The 20,662-nt window shown below is 48.2% G+C and overlaps 1 protein-coding gene across 2 annotated transcripts in view; it reads left to right on the top strand.

Moving 5' to 3' along the window:
* LOC111150499 (phosphorylase kinase regulatory subunit alpha 2) overlaps positions 1-20,662 on the top strand; it is a 75,455-nt gene that overhangs the window by 39,260 nt on the left and 15,533 nt on the right. For both annotated transcript variants that reach the window (XM_022507980.1, XM_022507979.1), the window contains exons 11-19: positions 2,662-2,757; positions 4,608-4,715; positions 6,508-6,586; positions 9,707-9,841; positions 10,496-10,605; positions 11,723-11,867; positions 12,123-12,201; positions 16,613-16,776; positions 17,561-17,740. In XM_022507980.1, the coding sequence (XP_022363688.1) occupies positions 2,662-2,757; positions 4,608-4,715; positions 6,508-6,586; positions 9,707-9,841; positions 10,496-10,605; positions 11,723-11,867; positions 12,123-12,201; positions 16,613-16,776; positions 17,561-17,740 (1,096 nt within the window). The remainder of the gene's footprint in view (positions 1-2,661; positions 2,758-4,607; positions 4,716-6,507; positions 6,587-9,706; positions 9,842-10,495; positions 10,606-11,722; positions 11,868-12,122; positions 12,202-16,612; positions 16,777-17,560; positions 17,741-20,662) is intronic.

Raw genomic sequence — 20,662 nt, 5'->3', positions numbered from 1 at the left:
GCCCGGGCTCTTGGCTCTTGGCCCAGGCCTTGCTTCGCCTCCGTGTGGCTAGCTTGAGCTTCCACAGAACTGTGGTGTCTGATCAGTTAGGTCTTTCCCAGGATGGTCGTCGTGGCCCCGGAATGCAATAGCAAGAGCTGCCAGACATTCTTAAGCTTTAGGCCCTGAGCTGGCAGTGTCCCTTCTGTTGCATTCTGTTGCTTAAAGGGTCTTGCCACGTTCAAGGGGAGGGGACTGCACAGAGGCCTGAGGACTGAGAGGTGGGGTTCATGGGGGACCACAGTGGAGCACAGACAGGTTTAGTCGTTCTGGTTTGTTGTTTTTTTGTTTTGTTTTGTTTGTTTGTTTTTTTCCAGAACAGCCTCGGCTTTTGCTGTCTTCAGTTCTGGTAGAAGGGTACGCTCAGCTAACATCTTATTTAATGTCACAGCATTCTAGTGGGTTCCCAACCTCCAGCCTCAATCCCTGCTGTTTCTCTATGCAGGTTGCCAGGGGCATTTTATTAAAAGGCAAATTAGATTATGCTACTGCCTTGCTTAAAAGCTTTGAAAGGCTCCTGCTTGCCTTGGGACGAAGTACGAGCTCTTCTCCTGTTTTGTAGGACCTCATAAAATCTGGCCCAGTTTCTTTCTGTTCACTTACTTCCTTGAGTTCTGTGTTGCGAACGCCCTGAAACCCTTTCAGCCCTCCGGACAGGCCACGCTGTCTCTCTTCTTCTCAAGTGCCCAGGCCCTGCTTTTCTCCCTCAGCTGTCTCTCCTTCACTTATTCACTGGTAATGTCTCTTCTTTCAGAAGGTCTTCTCTGACTCTAAACGCTGGATTGATGCCCCTTTATTATGTCCCACAGCACTTAGCACAGTATAGCCCCTGTAGCTGTATTTAGTCTCCCACCTCCCTGCCAGAGCACCCTGCTAGACGTGGTCTCTGTCCAATTCACTAATACATTCCCTGTCCCTAGTGTATAGTAAGTGCTGAGTAAAGATGTGTTCCTGCAACATTCATTTGTTCAAAACAGATTTCTTTAGCCTTTGCTGCTGTGCATACGTTCATTGGTAAGTAGAACAGACCCGTCCTCGTGAAGCTTATGTGTTTTCTTAACCTGTTCAGGCTGCTTGTACTGGGGTGGGATGAGCAACCCAAGGTTTATTTTGGTTTTGAAAACTGCCTCTGCTCAGAGGTTCTGAGAGTGGTTTCAAAAGTGGCTATAGGGGTCAAGGGCAGGCCGCCCCAAGATGGGCCACTTTGGCATGAACACTGTTTTGAGTTAAAAGTAATCAAAACCCCAGTACATTTGGGAAACGCCTTTTACCTCCCCATTCAGCTGCTTGCCTAGACCAGTAAGAGAGTTACCAACACCAGACACTGATTCCTCTTAAGAAACCTATGTGCACGGCAGGGCCACCTTTGTTTTCCAAACATCTCCTCTCACCTTCCTGCAAATGCTCTTCCTTCACTTTGTGTCCTGCGCCCCCCACCCCTCTCCTGAGCTCAGGTCCACCTCATGGTGCATCATTGTCTTTGGAGTAGCCCATCTGTGGATTCCCTGTACATACGGAACTAAATTTGATTTTCTCCTGTTCATCTGTCTCATATCAATTTGATTCTTAGTCTAGCTAGAAGAACCTTGAGGGGCAGAGAAAATTCTTCCTCCCCAACATGGTAGTAAGCTTGAAATGTTGATGTTCCCCCATTGTTGATTCTTACTGTTATGCTTTAGCAATTATCTTGGGTCTTGGGTTTTCTGTCTCTTTATCCCAGAACTGAAAGGTCTCAAAAGGATTGAGTTAGAATTTCAATTGTGAGGGAACTTGACAGTTATTAGAAACAAAAAAGCTGAGAAAACAAAAAAGAATGTGCTTAGGTCCTTATTTTCTAGGTCCCACAGAATTTATTGCTGTCAGGCCTATTCTATCTTTTCCACTTACTGCCCAATGACCTTTAAAAAGTGATGCACCCCTGGTGAAATTTTGCTGTCCACAAATTTCAAAAGAAAAGGAAATGAGATCTAGAAGGTGTTTGACTAGGCTCTCCAAGATGAAATGTATTAAACAGCTGGGGGGTGGGTTAAGGGTTTTCCCTCTTTTGTCTGTTTCCTTTTTTGTTTTGTTTTGTTTTTTAATCACTGCCTTTTTAATTGAATGGAAATGTTTACATCAGCAGCTTTTAGTATATGGAGTGGTGTGTCCTGAGAATTGGGGTACAGGGATCATAGTACACACACTTCCTTTTCCTCACATCAGGTGCATTTTGCAAACATTTCCTGAGCAATAGGTGCTCGAATGAGGGCCTTTTAGGTGGAAAACTCGTGACAGGTAGAAACACGATGCCCCGCTTAAGGTCTAGCCTCCACTCCAAGAAGCTTATATCGTCTAGCTAGGGAGACAACATTTACGGATGTGAGAAGTTAAGGTGAAAGACTGATGTTGTGAGTTAAAGACAACACAGAAAAGTCCAGTGCCTTCAGCGCTTTCAAACCTTCGCTGTCAGCGGGGGCCCTAGTTCCTCCTGCACTCCTTAAGTGGAAGGTGTTCGTGCATTTCTCGACCCCGTGGCCTACTAATAATCCGTTGGTTGCCCAGAGAGGTGTTTTTCTATGATGCAGTCCCGTGGCGGTATTGACGGCGCCTCTCTCCTGCTGTGGGGGTGGGGCTGTTTTCCAGGTGCAGGAGTACCGGGAGGCCCTGGAGGGAATATTAATCAGAGGCAAGAACGGGATCCACCTGGTGCCAGAACTGTACGCCATCCCGCCTAACAAGGTAACCGCCCGCTGTGTATCTAGAGCAAAGTGGGTTCACACTTGGCCTTTTGGGATTTTTTTAATCCCTCTTTCAGAGCTAACACTTTTTGTTCAGAAGTAGTTTCTAAAGCAGCAAGCTAGGTACGGGGCACCAAGGGGTTATAGTAGTGCCCACTGTGCCTCTGTGAGGTTGCGGGCTAGTGGGGGGTGGAGGAGCGGGTCTGGGGCGTGGAGGGCAGGCACGGGAGCGCTGCTGCAGAGGCCTAGTGTGTTAGGGGACCTGCCAGGGCATAAGGAGTACGGGGTGGGGGTGGGGGGAGACCCCAGCACCTCCACAGGGAGGCAGGAGCTGGCCCATGGGTCAGGGGAAGCCAGAATCAAGCTTTTTTTTTTTTCTTTAAAGATTTTATTTATTTATTTGACAGACAGAGATCACAAGTAGGCAGAGCGGCAGGCGGGGGGGCGGGGGGGAGAGAAGCAGGCTCCCCGCTGAGCGGAGAGCCCGATGCGGGGCTTGATTCCAGAACCCTGGGATCATGACCTGAGCCGAAGGCAGAGGCTTAACCCACTGAGCCACCCAGGCGCCCCAAGCTGTCTTTCAATCCAGACACTTTGCCTTCTGTGCTACTTACCTTTCACCTAGCCTGAACACGCCGTCGGACTGTGAAAGCAGTCCTGTGCACTGCAAAACATCCAGCATTCTGTGGAAAACAGAACCTATTTCTCTCTACTCTTACTACCCAAAGATAGCCAAACTTATGCCCCAAGATAACTCTAACATTTTAGAGACCCTCCTGCCACACTGTTGTCCTATTGGATTGTTTGATTACTGACATGTTTTAATTCTGTTCAGTTTATGAGTTTAAGTTCTTCTTAGCGTTTAACCACGGTAGCAAATTTCAACAATCTGTTATTAACATCGCTGGTTAATCCACAGGCAGAGTACAACTCCCCTTGTGTTGTGATTTTTCCCTCTTGGAGAAGGATTTCTTCAATTGCTTTGTTTTTCGGAGGGAAAAAGTAGCCACTAACATTACCCCCAACCAACATTGTAATAATGGCAAAAACCCAAAGGTCGGGGTCACCTGGCTGATTCAGTCAGTAGAGCAAGTGACTCTTGATCTCGGGCTTGTGAGTTTGAGCCCCACAATGGGGGTAGGGTTTATTTTTCAAAATAAATAAATAAATACAAAGGTCAGCATGGAGTTTGCAACAGAGAAAGTTGCAGACTGACTATTACAATGTGTAACCAGCACCATTCATCCAAAAAACAATTGTAGCTTATCTTGATGAGTCAGAAGCCCCCAATGGATCCCGCTTATTGAGTCCCTAATGGAAAATTAGGGATCCGAGCATACAGTAGTGTTTTCCTCAATAAATAGTGCCACCTTCTGGTAATTTTCTTGCGTAGGCACACACAGTTTTTTATGAGCCCCTGGGGACAAGACGGGAGAAGGCTGACTTAACTTCTAGCGATGCCCTGCCGTGGCTGTAGGGTGATGTTTTAGATCACTGTACCCATAATACAGACAAGTGTAAGCATGAACTATGAAATTTCTTGTTGCCCAGAGCTATGCTCAAAGGAGGCAGGCTTCACGTGCCTGCCTCTGCCTTCTGCCATCTGTGTGCTTGTGGGCAGGGCACTGGCCTGGAGTCAGGCCTGGATTTGAGTTCCACTTCTGCTGTGTTGAGCCATGTGGCCTCCACACGAAGGCCTTAGTGCTGTGGCCTCCCTGTCACAGCTCTTGCACAGAACTGGCCTGGAGGCTCGGGTGGGTGGCCTTTTGTAAATCCTCAGCACGCTCCCCAATAGACAGTGACATTTTTATTCTCTGACATCCTGACTTTGGGTTTCTCTCTCTTTGCCAGGTTGATGAAGAGTATAAGAATCCCCACACAGTGGACAGAGTCCCTCTGGGGAAGCTGCCCCATCTGTGGGGTCAGTCCCTATACATCCTCAGCTCGCTGTTGGCAGAGGTAAGGGACTTGGGGACTTCACAGACTGGAAACCATCTGATATGAGGTAGAGCGGACCCTGGAAGAGCACAGGGGCTCTCGGACCCGGGTGGCTGTGAATGTCGTTCGCATCTCATAGCTTTACGGTCAGCTGGAGTGGGTCGGCTCTGAGGCCTGCCGCCTGGGCTTGGGTGTCCATGTTTACACTAAACCACTTCAGAGTCAGCTGTGTGCCAAGCGCTCCCGTCACCTCCCACCCCCACCCCTGTATTCCTGGTCTGTGGCTGGAACCAGGTTGAGCTGACGGTCAGCAGGAGACTAGAACCTTCCCAGTTAGGCTCAGCACATGTGTGAAAGATCCAGGTTTGTGGAAGCTGCTAAGTCTGCTTCCGGCCACTGCTGGTGCAGTCCTGGCCACGGGCAGCCAACTGACTCTATGGTGCTGTCTCTGTGAAGGGGCAGTGGCTGGTTTGGCTGTGTTGAACTTTGGGTCAGATGTTCCCTCAGCCCACAATACCCTCACATGGAAGGTCTATGACCTCTGACTCATTTCTTCTTGTTAAACATGTTCTTGCCCCCTGGCTTAAGTTTTTAAAATGCAAATGGTTTTATGCCAACTGAAAATGAATCCACCTCCCCAGTGGGGGCTGGGGCAGGTGTGGGGGTGTGGAGGATGTGTCAGTGATTTATCAGATGGGTTCATCTGTCCTCAGAGGCTCTGCCCAGCTTACTCCTCTGGGCCCCTGGGGAGAGGTGTGGACGAAAGAGTCCAGGAGAATTGCTGGGAGCTTCAGCCTGTGAGGCTGGTCCAGTCCTGTGTGTTCTGCCAGACTTTAGAAGTGGGGAGGGTGGGGGAGGGTGAGTCGTGAGTCCCATACCATTGGGGTTCCCAATGTAAAGTAAAGTAAAGCTGTCACAGTGGAAGTGGCCCTCGGGAGCTACGGGTGCTGAGGTGGGCCACTTGTTTCATGGCTGTGATTGCCATGGGGGTAGGGACTGTCTTCTACTTGCCTACCATGGGGGTAGGGACTGTCTTCTACTTCTATCTTTATTAGTAGGGAAAACCGTGTCTATCTCTTGGAAAGCCAGCTCTGCCTCTGACTAGCTCCCTGACCTCAGGAGCCTCAGTTTCCTCATCTGTAAAGAGGCTGGGCTTAGTCATTTCTGCTGTTCTTTCCAGCTCTGATTTCTGGGTCAGTGAGATGAGGAACAAACAACTCTGCTCCTGTTGCCTCTTCATTGGAAAGGCCTTCCTACACTCCCAGCATTAGGTCCCAGTCCTCCTCAGAACTCTCAGAGCACCTTGATGGCGCTCGCTGAGGACTCCGGTCATTCATAGGATCTGTGAGGGGACCCATGTTCAAATAGCCTCCGTGCAAGCAGGGAGGGGAGCTTTGTGTTTTGGGACAGTCAGCCCTTTCTGCCACCTACCTCAGTTTCCTCACCCGTAAAATGCTAATGGTAGTGCCTCCCTATCAGGAGGCCTGAATGTGACCTTGTACGTGTAGGAGCTCAGCACAGGACCCGGCACAGAGTAAGGGCTCAGGAGGTAGGAGTCATCGCTGTTCTTTTCAATCACACGAGGTGGCGTGTGTGACTGGCCCCGGAGAGCTGGGTGCCAAAGGCACAATACGTTTATCAGTGGCTATCTAAATGGTGTACTGCGTTTTAGAGAAGATAAGCAACTGACCTGAAAAACATAAAGGAATAAAATACTGAATACTTTGAGCCCCCAAATGTTTCATTTTCCAAGTTGGGTTTAAGGTGAAATTTCACTAAGTGTTTTTCAGTGCTAATGCTCCTCTTTTCCTAGGGGTTCCTTGCCACTGGGGAAATCGATCCCTTAAACAGAAGATTTTCCACTTCCGTCAAACCTGATGTTGTAGTACAAGGTTTGTGAGCACGTTTCCTGTTCACATTTAACTGTGTAAAGCCAATGTTATTTTTTAAGATTTTTGTTTATTTATTTGTCAGAGACCGTGAGAAAGAGAACACAAGCAGGGGTAGTGGGAGAGGGAGAAGCAGACACCCCGCTGAGCAGGGAGCCCGATGCGGGGCTCGATCCCAGGACCCTGGGATCGTGACCCAAGCCGAAGGCAGACGCTTAATGACTGAGCCACCCAGGCGTGCTGCCAATGTTATTTTTAATGCGAAAGATTTCCTAGTTTCCTGTTCTGTTTAAGAAGCACAGATGTGTGCTTTAGCGTCTGTTGCTTCTGTGACATCCCTTCCATAACCCACTAGCTCCCAAAGGCAACAGTATTCGTCCCAACCACAATGTTACTTTCTACAAAGCATCTGTTTTCTCGAATCTAAATCTCGATGGCAATTGGGGCACCAGTGATTTCACTGAGCACCATTTTTCGCTGCAGTTCTTTAAAAAGTACAACGTGACCGTGGCCGAAACTCAAAACCCAAGTGGAGCTGCACTCGTTCCTTCCTTTGAGGTCTGACTTCTCTCCAGAGTTGCAGGCCCGTTTTCAGCTGCCTCCCCTCCTGTCCCGCCGGCCGCCCCTCCAGAGAGGAGGGAGGCCAGCCTGGACGCTGCTGCAGAGCCAGCTCTGCCCAGCCTGGCTGTTTCACGTCTCTGTACCTCGGGCTCTTCATCATCTGCCCCCGACACCGCCCCCCCACGCTGGGTGGCCTTGAGATGCACCGCGATGGGCCTAAGGAAAGCCCTCAGTGCCGGTCCTCGCTCACCACTTCCCCTCTCCCTTCCCTCCTGCTCACGTGCCTCATAGAGCAACTGAGGCACCAGAGCACATTGCGTATGTGCCTTTATTGCCTCTCAGTTACACCGCATATTTCTTTTTTAGAGGGGGGGAGGGGAGAGGCAGAGAGAGAGAATCCTAAGCAGGCTCCATGCCCAGCACGGAGCCTGACATGGGGCTCGATCTCACTACCCCGAGATGGTGACCTGAGCTGGATGCTTAAGCGACGGAGCCACCCAAGCGCCCCCACTCCATACATTTAAGGACAAGGCCTGTAGCATTCTCCCAGCTGCTGTGTTGATTGACACACACCCACTCAGTAGGTTAATAACAATGATTGAACAAATGCAAGGCAGTTCTCTGTGTGACTATGGACCCGTTCCCCGACACCTGCCTGGGCTGCGGTCAGAGGTCGTGCGGGGATTATCCAGTCAGTATTGCGCTCCAGGCCCTCAGAGGCATGCCCAGTGGGCAAAACAGCTTGAGCAGATAGAAAGCGTGACCATTACGATGATCATCCCCATCTTACACGTGAGGCTTCGAAGTCAGCTCATGCAGGGACCCCGAGCCAACAGCGGGAGGTGCACACTCCATGCTGATGTCCAGGCGGGGTGACCCAGCCCGACTCCGTCCGCAGTGGGCGCTCACCTGCCACCCGCACTGCCCAGCGACCCCGTAAATCCCAAGGCCGCTTTTCCAAGCACCGGCTGGGCCCCGTTGGTGGGCCTTCCGCAGCAAGTGTCTTCTCAGCGTGATAGATTAGAACAGAAGCAGAAGAGGAAATATAAGAAGGTCTGGCCCGGGGGAAGGAGAAGTGCAGTTTCAGGAACTTGCCCACATACGGCTGTATCAGATCAGAGGCTCACAGGTCTCGGGCAGACCACTTCTCTAGAAGAGTCACTTGTACGGAGAGTGACCACTAATCTCTACGTGGTGTTGGAAGCTTCAGAAGACACCGACGTGAAGGGAAGCCACCCACCCAGCCGTACGTGGCTGATGCTCCCATTTGCTGGGATGGGCTTCCCCACAGGACCTTGTTGTGAAGCTCAGATGAGATCATGGCTGTGAAAATACTTTGAAAAAGTATCACGTGCTATGTAAATGAGATGACCTGCAGGTCTCCATGGCATTTATGTGTATTGTATATTCAAGGTACAATGGTGGGGCTCAGTGGGCTACTAACAGTAACCGAGCTGTCGTCTAGCCTGACCCCACCACACTTCCCTGTGGCACGTCTGCAGCCAAACACACCACCACCCGCTCTCTGTGGCCGGAACTCCCCTCCACCAGTCCCCTCCCAGGACTCCTGCCCTTTGCCAGAGCACCGTTTTTCTCTTAAAAGCCACGTTCAAGGGGTGCCTGGGTGGCTCAGTGGGTTAAAGCCTCTGCCTTCAGCTCAGGTCATGATCTCAGGGTCCTGGGATCGAGCCCCGCATCGGGCTCTCTGCTCAGCGGGGAGCCTGCTTCCCCCCCTCCCTCTGCCTGACTCTCTGCCTACTTGTGATCTCTCTTTCTCTGTTGAATACATAAATAAAATCTTAAAAAAAAAAAAAGCCACATTCAAAGTGGAACTGGTACAGGAGGTACAGGGCTCGGAGTCCCCGCCCAGGCCCCCACATTCCAGGCATATGAGTTCCCTGCCTGCTGGAGAGCTAGCTGGCCAGCCGCACTCACTGGAGATGGGGTCCACGGCAGCCCATTTGGGGTGCGGGGCCCTGCTCCCAGGCAGCTCTTACCCACCAGCAAGAGCCTGTGCCGGGCTTCGGGCCCCGGCAAGGCTGCACCAGCACCCTCTAGCAGCCCTGCTTTCCCTTCTGTCTGGAGGGAGCGACCTCCCCCGCCCTCGGTCAGAGCACCCCCTTCGGCCCCACACCACAGTATTGCTCTTTTTGGTTGAGAGCAGGAGCTCCGACGTCTCCCCAGCCAGAGCTATCTCTGCTTCTCATCCCAAGGGACAAGAACACAAAACAGTTTAGAATAAATGCACACCTACGGGGAGGCAAGAAATCATTCGAGATGGGGTAATTTGGCTCAGGACCTGTCAAAGACCGTTTCCAGAAGTCTCTTATCAGACCGTCTAGCGCATTGAGGGCACTTAATAAAAACACATCTTGGGGGCTGGTGCGGAGAGAACCGGGAAGAACGGCAAGACAATTGCTGTCATTTTCAAAGCCCCCCAGTGTGTGGAGAGCATCCTGATGTGTATGGCACAGGCCAGAGGAAAGCTCGGTCGGTCACATGTTCTCCATGTGAGGAGGCGAAGGCCACGGTCTAATGCAGATGCTACGCTCTTGTTCGCAGTTACCGTTCTGGCCGAAAACAGCCACATTCAGGACTTGCTGAGGAAACACGGGGTAAACGTCCAGAGTATTGCTGACATTCATCCAATCCGGGTCCAGCCGGGCCGGATTCTTAGTCACATATATGCCAAGCTTGGTAGGTCTGGGGAGACAGTTGGGTGGTTTTGGTGAGGGGGGCATCTTGATTCTAGGTTTGGGGTCTGAGGGAGACCGAGTGATATAAATTGTGAAGAGCTGGACAAGACACCAAAGCACGGGGTTCGGCCTCTTGGAGGTCAAGAGGAGCCACACAATAGCACGTTCTCACGCTTGCTCACTAGATATCGCCCCAGTGGGGCTGCGCCCTTCGCCCGATCTATTGTAAAAATAAGGCACCCTCTTTGAAAATTCACAATTGGAACAGCCTTTTGTGTCTTGATAACATTTCTGATTTTTATCTGTGGTTTCAGAAAATGCTCCTTGACCCATTAAAATGGGAGGGGCGTTCTCTTTTTCTAAAACCTAACATAGTAGGCTCAATATGAAATTAGAAGTGAACATTAATAAAGTTCTATCAGTAGTTTTATTCCATAGAGATGTTGAACTGGGTGCTGGCTACACATTCATGAAGAGAAGGTGGTGGAATTTGTTTTTAATTCCTCCTTGTCCCATTTTAAAGAAGGGTCGACGGTATTAGGAAAACCAAACCCTAGAGTGGGTTAATGAAAATAATCCCGGTCTTAGCCAAAGATGCTTGGATTACGTTACCGTATTGGTTCTATCTCTAATTTCTCTTTTATTTTTCAAATAGGACGGAATAAGAATATGAAATTGAGTGGGCGACCGTATCGGCACATTGGCGTCCTTGGAACATCTAAGCTATATGTGATTAGGAACCAAATCTTCACTTTCACACCCCAGGTGAGCAGAGCAGGCCGGAAGCAAAGCCACACACGTCCTCTGATTAAGTTCCCTTTCAGTGAGCTGCTGTGAATGTGGCAGAAGGAGGGTGTGTGTGTGTTCAAATAGCTGTGGGTAGGGTGATTCCCAGTACCTGATACAATTCTTTACTCACAGTAGATGCTCAGTAGGCGTGGCTTGAAGCAGACTTCATGTGCCATCACTTCCAGTCGCGAGGAGTAGAGAAGTTCACACTGCTTTCCAAATTTGCTAGTGACCTGGCCCTTGACTTGCCGCCCTCATGCCCCGGGTAGCCGTAGTCCCTCACCCTTGCTTAGTCTGTCTGAACACGGTGGCACACAGCCTGTCTGATATTCAGGCTCATATATACCAATTATGGAATTTTTTTCAGAATTTTTGTTTACAAAGGGAAGTAGCCCCATGGAACCCAAGAAAAATGTTTTCCATCCATTTGGCCAGCTGGAAAGATCAGCTTTGGGCTCACTTTGTCACCGTGGGCACAGCCCCCCACCACCCAGGCACACTGTCATCCATGGGGTCCCGGGTCAGTAGCCCATGTTGCTCGCTTTAATCTTGTGTTACTTCCCATTGTAACAAATTTCAGAGCAGAGTGGAGTGTGGCCTAGTCCAGAGGCCAGGAGAACGATTTGATTTTCATCGACACCGGGCAGTAGTGCCTTTAGTTCACATTAACCAGGCCATCAGTCGGGTAGACGCAGTCTCCACGTCTCACCTGCTCCCAGCGCCCTCCCTTCCCTCACTTGGAAATCCTCTGAGCCCAGCAGCCTTAGAATGAGGAGGATTTAAGGAGTTATTGATTTCCTTTCAGGGACAGCGGTGTTGGGCCAGGTGCTTAAATCCTCATCGGAGGAGCTGTAACTAGATCTGGCCGTACACCTTTCCCTTGCACGCGAATGTAGCTGTGGCTCCTGGGCAGGCGACAGATTGATTTTTTGCCTGATGGCAAGGAGAGCCCCTTGATGGGGGAGGATGACAGCCAGGATTGAGCCTCTTCTCTGGGAACAAAATGCAAGGATTAGCATTGCCGTGAATGACAGCTGGGGTTGTGTCGAGGGAATGGAGGACAGCCTTTCACTGGGCCTGATCTGACTTGCAGTTCACCGACCAGCATCACTTCTACCTGGCCCTGGACAACGAGATGATCGTGGAGATGCTGAGGATCGAGCTAGCCTACCTCTGCACCTGCTGGCGAATGACAGGCAGACCCACGCTCACCTTCCCCATCACCCACACCATGCTCAGTAAGTCTCTGAACTTGATCTGCTTGATTCATGTCCCACTGTTGATTTGGGCCCCTTCCAAAATGTTTAAAATGAGTCAAAGCCAAGTACTGAAGGGGTTTCTTAGCAGATTGGTTTCTGAGCTCAGGAATCTTCCATAATTATTCTAATTAGATTGTACTGAGGAAGACATTTCCACGCATGCCCCCCAAACCAAAAAGTATTCCCAGATTAAGTAAACTCACTTGTCTTTTTTTATTTTCCTTTTTCCCTTAGCAAATGATGGCTCAGACATTCATTCTGCAGTTCTTTCTACAATTAGAAAACTAGAGGATGGATATTTTGGGGGAGCCAGGTAATTTGTGATTTTTTTTTTTTTTTTAATAAAGTATCAGTGACCTTTCTTAAAAGTCCTGTGCTGCCCTTCTCCCACTTTTCATATCAGTTGCTGAATGTAGAAGCATGGAGCTTTAGACTAAAAAAGAAGTTAAATCTTACGCATTCACCCATGTGGAGCTGGAATCGTATCGAAAGCAGCTTTCGGGGGGTGTCTGTGCAGCTTTTATGGCTGCCAGGAGGCCTGGGGCATAGAGAGGTGAATGTATGAGTCTGTCTGCAGGGGCATTCTGGGATCGCTTGTATGGGATGATGCTGGGTCTGTTTCTGGTTAAAAGGCCTGGCAGAAAACACCCAGTGCCTAGGTCTGGTAGGTGCTCCGGAGACACTCCTTGAATTGACTTGAGTGTGCTGTCACCTGAAGAATAAATCACAGAACTTTATAAATTCCTTAGGTGGCCCTCAGAGCAGGGTGCCTGAATGGGCCTGCCTAGACCATTGCCTCTCATCCTCAGTGGAGCGATACGTACCCTGGTTTGCAGGCCCATGGTACCAGATGCTCCCCAGTAATATGGGTAAGCACCTCGAGTGACAGGGGGCTCACCTCCTGGAAAAACTGATTCCGTTCTTGTACGCTCTATCACAAGGCAGAGATTTTCTCGATAGCATCTGTGCCCCGATCTCTCCAAATCCCCTAGAATATGTGAGAAGGGTTCTAAGAGAACCTCACTGTAAAGCTGGCCATGTGTGAGGTATGACCCTTCCTGGGCCCTGTAGTCTTCCACTGGGTCCCTGCTAGAATGCCAGTTGCTAAGTGTTTGGGCATTGAAGTCAGCCCTTCTCAAGTCTTCCCGCCCTAGGGACCCTGCTGCCACTGTAATGTTTTTTAAAGCGGCGGTAAGATGCTCATAACATAAGATTTACCCTCTTGGCCGTTTTAAAATGTACAGTCCAGTAATGTTAAGTACACTCACACGGTTGTGCAACCAATCTTCAGGACTCTTTTCATCTTGCAAAACTGAAACTCTCTCCCCATTATACAACAGCTCCCCCGTTCTTGCCCCAGCCTCTGGCAGGTGCCCTTGTGTTTTCTGTCTCTAGGTGTCTCAACTGAGTGGACCCATGCAGTATGGTTTTTTGTCCCTGGCCATTTTGTCCCTTCAGAGTTGAGTTCCTGTACTTCTAAATGCTGGGATTGGCACCTCCGCTCCCAAAGCTTACTGGGGGGTTTTGCAGCAGACGTGAATGGCCCTCATTCGGAGCTTCTCCTGGGAGGGTCTGCGAGACTGTCCCCAGCATCCACACCTGCCATCCACATTTCTAGGGCTATAGCACCGTGACTGCACTTGGCCTGCACTTTTGTACGTTTCACGTCCAGTTTGGATAAGCTGCCACCTGGTGTGTGGCATCACGGCCCAGAGAAAATACCATATGCCCGTAATTAACTGCGTTTCAGAATAAACTCTTGAACTGAAATCTAATCATTGTCCAAAAGAATACTGTCTGTAGGGGCGCCTGGGTGGCTCAGTGGGTTAAAGCCTCTGCCTTCTGCTCGGGTCATGATCCCAGGGTCCTGGGATCGAGCCCCGCATGGGGTTCTCTGCTCAGCGGGGAGCCTGCTTCCCCCTTCTCTCTCTGCCTACATGTGATAGCTCTCTCTCAAATAAATAAATAAAATTAAAAAAAAAAAAATACTGTGTAGTTAATGGCTCACTTGTGGTGTGCCCTGTGTTGGTTTGCACCGTCTGATTGAGTCTTCACTTTGTCGTGTGGGCTGTATTCCTTCTTCTTTTTTTTTTTTTTTTTTTTTTTTTTTTAAGATTTATTTATTTATTTATTTATTTGACAGACAGAGACCACAAGTAGGCAGAGAGGCAGCAGAGAGAGAGGAGGAAACAGGCTCCCTGACAAGCAGAGAGCCCAATGCGGGGCTTGATCCCAGGACCCTGGGATCATGACCTGAGCTGAAGGCAGAGGCTTTAACCCACTGAGCCACCCAGGTGCCCCTATGCCTGTGTTTTTAATCTTAGCAATCTTACTGGGAAAATACAGTCTCTCTGTTGTAATATTTTGCATTTATTTATAGTTTTGTTCACGTTTGACAGTTAAACATTTTTTGTGTGTAAACTTTGTCGGTGTCTTGTTCCATTTTTCCATTTGTTCTTACTGGTTGTAAGAGCTGTTTGATATTATGAAAATTAGTCCTCTGTTTCCATATTATTACCACAAATGTTTTTTTCCAGTGTATCACTTGTCTTTTGACTTCATTTCATGCCGTATAGGTTTCTGATTTTTACGTTATTAGACTGATATTTATCCTCATTGCTTCTAGGTTTTGTGCCATGTTTGCAAAGGCCTTTCCTTAGAAATTATTCTTAAAAGATATAGAATGGAGAAAAGGATAATATTTTATTGTTTTTTAATTTTTTTTTTAGGGTTTTATTTATTTATTTGACAGACAGAGATCACAAGTAGGCAGAGAGGCGGGGGGACGGTGGGCCGGCTCCCCACTGAGCAGAGAGCCTAACGCAGGGCTCGATCCCAGGACTCCGGGATCATGACCTGGCTGAAGGCAGAGGCTTTACCCACTGAGCCACCCACGCACCCCTGTGTTCCTGTTGTACAGACAAGGGGCTGTAGGCTCAGAGAGCAAGGGCCACACAGTAAAGAGGTACAGGAGCTCTGTATGAACACGGAAACCAGGCTCTCATCTCCATGACGAGCTGGACGAGGGCTTAACAAAAATCAGGAGGGCCTCCTATTCACAGAGTATGGCAGATGACCCGAAGAGTAGTGGACAAGAGCAGGAATGCCTAGGCTCCGTGGGCTGCCTTTCCTATGAAGTTCTTGATAATTAAAACTGAGTCTCATTATGACTTCTCCTTAGGTTTGAGGGTCTTTAAAAAGCTGAATTCACGGGGCGCCTGGGTGGCTCAGTGGGTTAAGACTCTGCCTTCAGCTCAGGTCATGATCTCAGGGTCCTGGGATTGAGCCCCACATGGGGCTCTCTGCTCAGTGGGGAGACTGCTTCCTCCTCTCTCTCTGCCTGCCTCTCTGCCTACTTGTGATCTCTCTCTCTCTGTCAAATAAATAAATAAAATCTTAAAAAAAAAAAAAAAGCTGAATTCACCCCTGTTGCCAGACTTTCCCTCCGGGCCCACCTGGGGTAGCTCGCTATCAGAAGCCTTTGTGCATTGCTGGAATCCCACATTTGACCTGTCCTTTCCACTTCCTTCAGAGAGAAACTTTCCATTGTCTTTTTTTGCATACTCCTCCGCCCCTCACCTCCTCCTGTCCCCAGTCTCAAGACAACAGAATCATTAGAACCTAGAAGGAAAAGATTTTACTCATTAACCGAAAGGCTTTTCTTTCCTTCCCTCGGGCCGTGTTTCTTGCTGTAGTCTGTTTGCCCACTGAAGCTCAGGCACCCACGAATTCATTTGCGTCACAGGCTTCACTGTGCTCCTTAAACTGTTTTCCTCAGCCTTTTCAACTAAGCCCTCATCTGATGCTGACAGCTCCGAGGAGCCTCTTGTCTTCTGCCTCCAGAGCTACCTTTTTTTTTTTTTTTTTAAGATTTTATTTATTTGAGAGAGAGAGAGTGAATGCGAGGAGGAGCAGAGGGAGAAGGACAAGCAAACTCTGCACTGAGCTCTGAGCCTGCCCCGGGGCTCGATCCCAGGACCCTGAGATCACAACCTGAGCTGAAATCAAAAGTCGGAGGCTTAACCTACGGAGCCACCCAGGCGCCCCCAGAGCTAACATTTTAAGAAGCGCACAGTGGCGGCTTTCTGTAGGCTGGCCCTCCCTCGTGCTTCCTGAACCCAGGACCCCACATTGCCAAACCCAGCTTGCGGTTTTCGGTGGAACTTTTCCCAGCCCGAAAATGTAGTAAGGCCACTCTGTGAACCTGCTCCAGTCTGGGGATGGCCCCATCGCATTCCTTCTAGAAAGAACTTTGCCTTTGAGACTGCCTCTCCTCTCAGAGACCTCTCATATACCTGTGCCTGGGTGACCATATTGCGTGCTAGGTTTTGTTCTGGTCCAGTTTTAGGGCAGGAACCCCCCCCCCCCCCCCACCGCCAACAGCCAAGGCTTGATTTGGTTCTAGTTAAAAGTGGTTTAGTCCATTTGTTTTGTAAAACTTTGGTTGGTTCAGTAAAATGGATTTCTGTTTGTGTTGGGTTTGGGAGGAAGAAATCAGCATGATTCATTTTAGCTTTTAATATGCTCCGTGCTCCCACTTTATACTTGGTATTGAATTTTCGTTTTAATTTCTTGGCCGACTCCTTATGTGGGGCGCTCTGCAAAGTGACGTATTTATCAATTCTGGCAGAAGCACCATCTGGTTGTTGAAAAGTCTCTCTCTGATTGATGGTGGAAGTTTGTCCACGTGCATCTGTATCTCTAACCTAGTGTCTCCTTGGCAGAGTAAAATTAGGGAGCCTTTCGGAATTTCTTACCACGTCTTTCTACACATATCTGACCTTCCTGGATCCAGACTGTGATGAGAAGTTGTTTGATGATGACAGCGAAGGGAGCTTCAGTCCCGATTCGGATCTGGGAGGGTACTTGGAAGACACCTATAATCAAGGTATGGCTTGGAATGCCTTTGCAGGTGGTTCACTGAATTTATTTAAACCTTGGCATTGTGATAAAATTGCCGGGAGACTCACGTACAGAAAATGATTGGTAATTAACATAACAAAAAGAGGCTTTGGAAACTCGCATCTATTAAAATGAATAAAATGCCAGTTTATAAATCTACACTGCAGAAGTGGGGCTTTTTTTTTAAACCTAGAGGGACGAAGGGTTTCAGGAATGAGGATTCTTCACAAAATATACTCTGAAGACAAAACACATTGCTTGAATTTTCAAAGGAATGGTAGAGTCATCTAGGTTTGGTTGGATAATGAGGATAAAATCCTGTGTATATATTGTATTTCTCAAACTGAGCAAGGTTTTGGGTTGAAGTGACCGGTTTTTACTTTTGCATAGTACATGGAATGGGGGCTGGGCATTCCACAGTGCTTAGCTCCCTCATCGATTAAAACAAAAGATCAGATGTTTGCTGCTGGCCCTCAGGGTTTCATATGCTTTCAAGTTCATCTTGGTAGGATGTGTATCTATCTTGACCTGTATTTTCTTTTCCTAGGGTGAAGGGCTTCCAAACAATAACTTTATAAGCATGTACGTTATCTTTGTAAATGTCTTTAGCCTCCAGCAGTGGGGGCACAGGGATTTGTACCAGAATGTTGCCCCCCCCCATTGAAGCTCCTTAGCGCCGCCTACAGGATCAGCGCTACACGCAGTCATGGTGACAAGTTGACAGTATGTCTGCAGCTCATTTTCACTGGCTCTTTCTCTTGCTTCTCCAGTTACAGAAAGCGAAGATGAACTGGACCAGTATATCAACCACCTCCTACAAAGCACATCCCTGAAGTGCTATCTGCCCCCTCTTTGTAAGAAGACAGAAGACAGCCATGTTTTCAGTGCCATCCACTCCACTCGGGATATACTTTCCGTGATGGCAAAAGCCAAGGGTTTGGAAATTCCATGTGCGTTATGAACTCTTCTCTGCCTGTTAAAGTAACTTCTCAGAGTAATGCATGAGCATAATCTAAAAGTCAGGATTCTAGAAGACAACAAAATGTAGACGTTTCCTGCCTCATCCCTCCCCTCCCCACTGACCCAGTCCTTCTACAGAGAGGCAACCGCTTTCAACTCTTCGTTGTTTCCCCTGGTGTTTACATATCTCTGTTTTTCTAAAACAATCTGTGTATCTTGCCGACTTTGGATGCGTCGACCTTATTCCGTGTCTGGTGGCCTTCTCTTATTGTGGATGAGGATTCAGCTGTCCTCAGTCACCGCTCCTCTACGTTGCTTCCCATAACCTAGTGATGTCATTGTATTAAAGCATCGTTAAATCCGTATTTGCTCTTTATATTATTACGTGCACACAAGTATTATTCTCAGCTGAGCATTATAGTATCCTGTGATCGTACTACTGTTTTTATTTTTTGGTTTTTCTGAAGTTAACACTAAAGTTAAAGTCAACTTTAAAAGTCATTAATACTATTAACTTTATTAAAGTTGCTCTATCTTTTCATTTTGGTTTTCCCCCTTTCTCTACTTCCCAGTGGCCCATAATACAAATTTCCACAGAGTTAGTCATATCCACGAGTCTGTCAGCTGTATACTTAGCGCCCACGAGTTTCCTTCTGTCTAGTTGATGGTCCTCTAGGCCTGTTACACACCTGACATTCTGGGACTTCTCTTTAATCTTTGCAGTAGTGGAACACATTCTAGAACTGTTTCAAAAGGTTAAAAAAAAAAAACTGGTACAGTAGCAGAAGGGCAGGCACAGCACTGCCAAGCCCTCAACCAGCTTGTTTCTGAAGTTCACGGCCCCTTTTGCCTGTTTGCCTCCGTGTCCGGGTTGTCAGCTTTATCCTGGGATCTTCCCACACCAGCATCCTGGAGAGTTTCTGGAGACTTCTTGTCTCCTGGGTTGGCTCTCCTGTTTTCTGTGTCTCTGTTTTCCTGTTTCTTAGCTTACTCTCTTTTTCTGGTCAAGACATCCAGCACTTTCCTGAGAAACAGTACATGGTGAGAAGAATTGTCAAGACCTTTTGAGTCTGAAAACATCTACAAATATTCTATATATCCATTTGAGAGTTTGGGTAGAGAATTCTAGATTGAAAATGAATTTTTCATCAGGATTTTGAAAGCCGTGCTTTACTGTCCTTTTGCTACCAGTGTTGCTGTTGAGAAATCTAAACCCATTCTGATGTTTGTTCCTTCAATATAAACTGTTTTTCTCTTTGAAATTTTTTTGGATCTTCTCTGCTCCCAGGTTGTGAAATTTCAGTGATGTGCCTGGACCAGGGTCTATTTTCATCCACTGTGTGGAGGCTCAGTGCACCCATTCAATCTGGAAATTTGTTTTTTAGTCCTGTAAAGTTTTTCTGAAAAATTTTTTAAAAAGATTATATTTATTTATTTGACAGAGAGAGAGTGCACAAGTAGGCGGAGAGGCAGGCAGAGGGAGAGGGGGAAGCAGGCTCCCCGCTGAGCAGAGAGCCCGATGCAGGGCTCCATCCCAGGACCCTGAGATCATGACCTGAGCTGAAGGCAGAGGCTTTACCCACTGAGACACCCAGGCACCCCTGAAAAATTTCTTGACTCGTGTCCTTCCCTACATTTACTCTGTTCTCTCTTGCTGGTACGCATGGATTCCAATGTTGACCTCCCGGAGAAGGCTTTATCGTTTCTCTTCGGTCTTCCATTTCTCTGTCTTTTGCTCTGTTCTGAGGAACATTGCTTCAACTTTCAGTTCCATCCCCTCAGTTGAGTTTCTGTACTTTGGCTATTATGTTTTCAATCTTTGTTCTCTGAGTTGCGTCCATTCTTGTTCCATTCACACAATTCAATTAACTACTCTAAGAATCTTAACAGCAGGGGTTTGGGGTTTGGTTTTTACATTTTTCTTCTCTATAAATGGTTTCCAGGTCCCCCAAGTCAACTTTTCCTGTTTTGGTTTCGGTCTTCCACGTTAGTCTTTCCTGGAATGCGGAGTGTTCTGTGCTTATCCTCTCGCGCCTGTCAGTGTCTCAGGGCGGAGGAGCGGCACCTGGGGCATTAACCGGTGTAGGCCATATAGACTTCCCACAGATACTCTACCGTCTCTTCTGCCTTCTCCTTTCTGACAGGTCAGGCTCTGGTCTCTTGGAGCTGTATAGTCTCTTATCCCACCACAGTCCTTCAGACCTGCCACGCGCCCCATCTTTGCTTTTACCGCTTCAAAGAGCCTTCTAGTCTTCTGTCCAGGGGAGCAAGGCAGTGGCTGAGCTGTGTGGGTTAGAGGAAGGTGTCTGGGGAGCTCACTGCTTCTTCCACAGCTTCTGTCCAGTCTTCCTTATTTCTGGATACCCCTTCCAGACCCCTCAATTCCAGAGGTGTATAGTGCAGCAAGCTCCTGAGACTTCTAAGGATTCTCGGATCTAAATCTGGCTGGCTGTTGGTTGCTCCCATTGCAGACTTGGGGTTTGGTTGCCATGTGTCTGCTAAGTCCATTATCTTTCATTCATCAGCTTTCCCCCACTTCCAAAATGTCATTACTACTGTCTTCTCTCCCGCTTTTCCCTATTCTTGAGGATTTGTCTTAAAAAAAAAAAAATTAGGGGCTGCTGGGTGGCTCAGTCGGTTGAGTGTCTGCCTTGGGTCATGATCCTGGGGTCCTGGGATCGAGCTTGTGGCAGGCTCCCTGCTCAGCCGGGAGCCTGCTCCTCCCTCCCGCTCATGCTCTCTCTCGCTACCTCTCTCTCTCAAATAAATAAATGAATAAAATCTTTAAAAGATGTTTAAAAATTTTTAAAAATTATTTTCTGCCATGTTAGTGGGGGTTTGAGAGAAAGTAAAATTAGAATGTGTGTGTCCTTAACTAGTATAACCCGGAGGTCTATAAATGCCTTTTAAAT

This window comes from Enhydra lutris, unplaced genomic scaffold, assembly GCF_002288905.1.
Source record: "Enhydra lutris kenyoni isolate GAN:26980312 unplaced genomic scaffold, ASM228890v2 scaffoldscaffold23, whole genome shotgun sequence".
Taxonomy (NCBI): domain Eukaryota; kingdom Metazoa; phylum Chordata; class Mammalia; order Carnivora; family Mustelidae; genus Enhydra; species Enhydra lutris.
The sequence above is the reverse complement of the archived record's forward strand: the minus strand, read 5'-3'. Positions and strand labels throughout refer to the sequence as shown.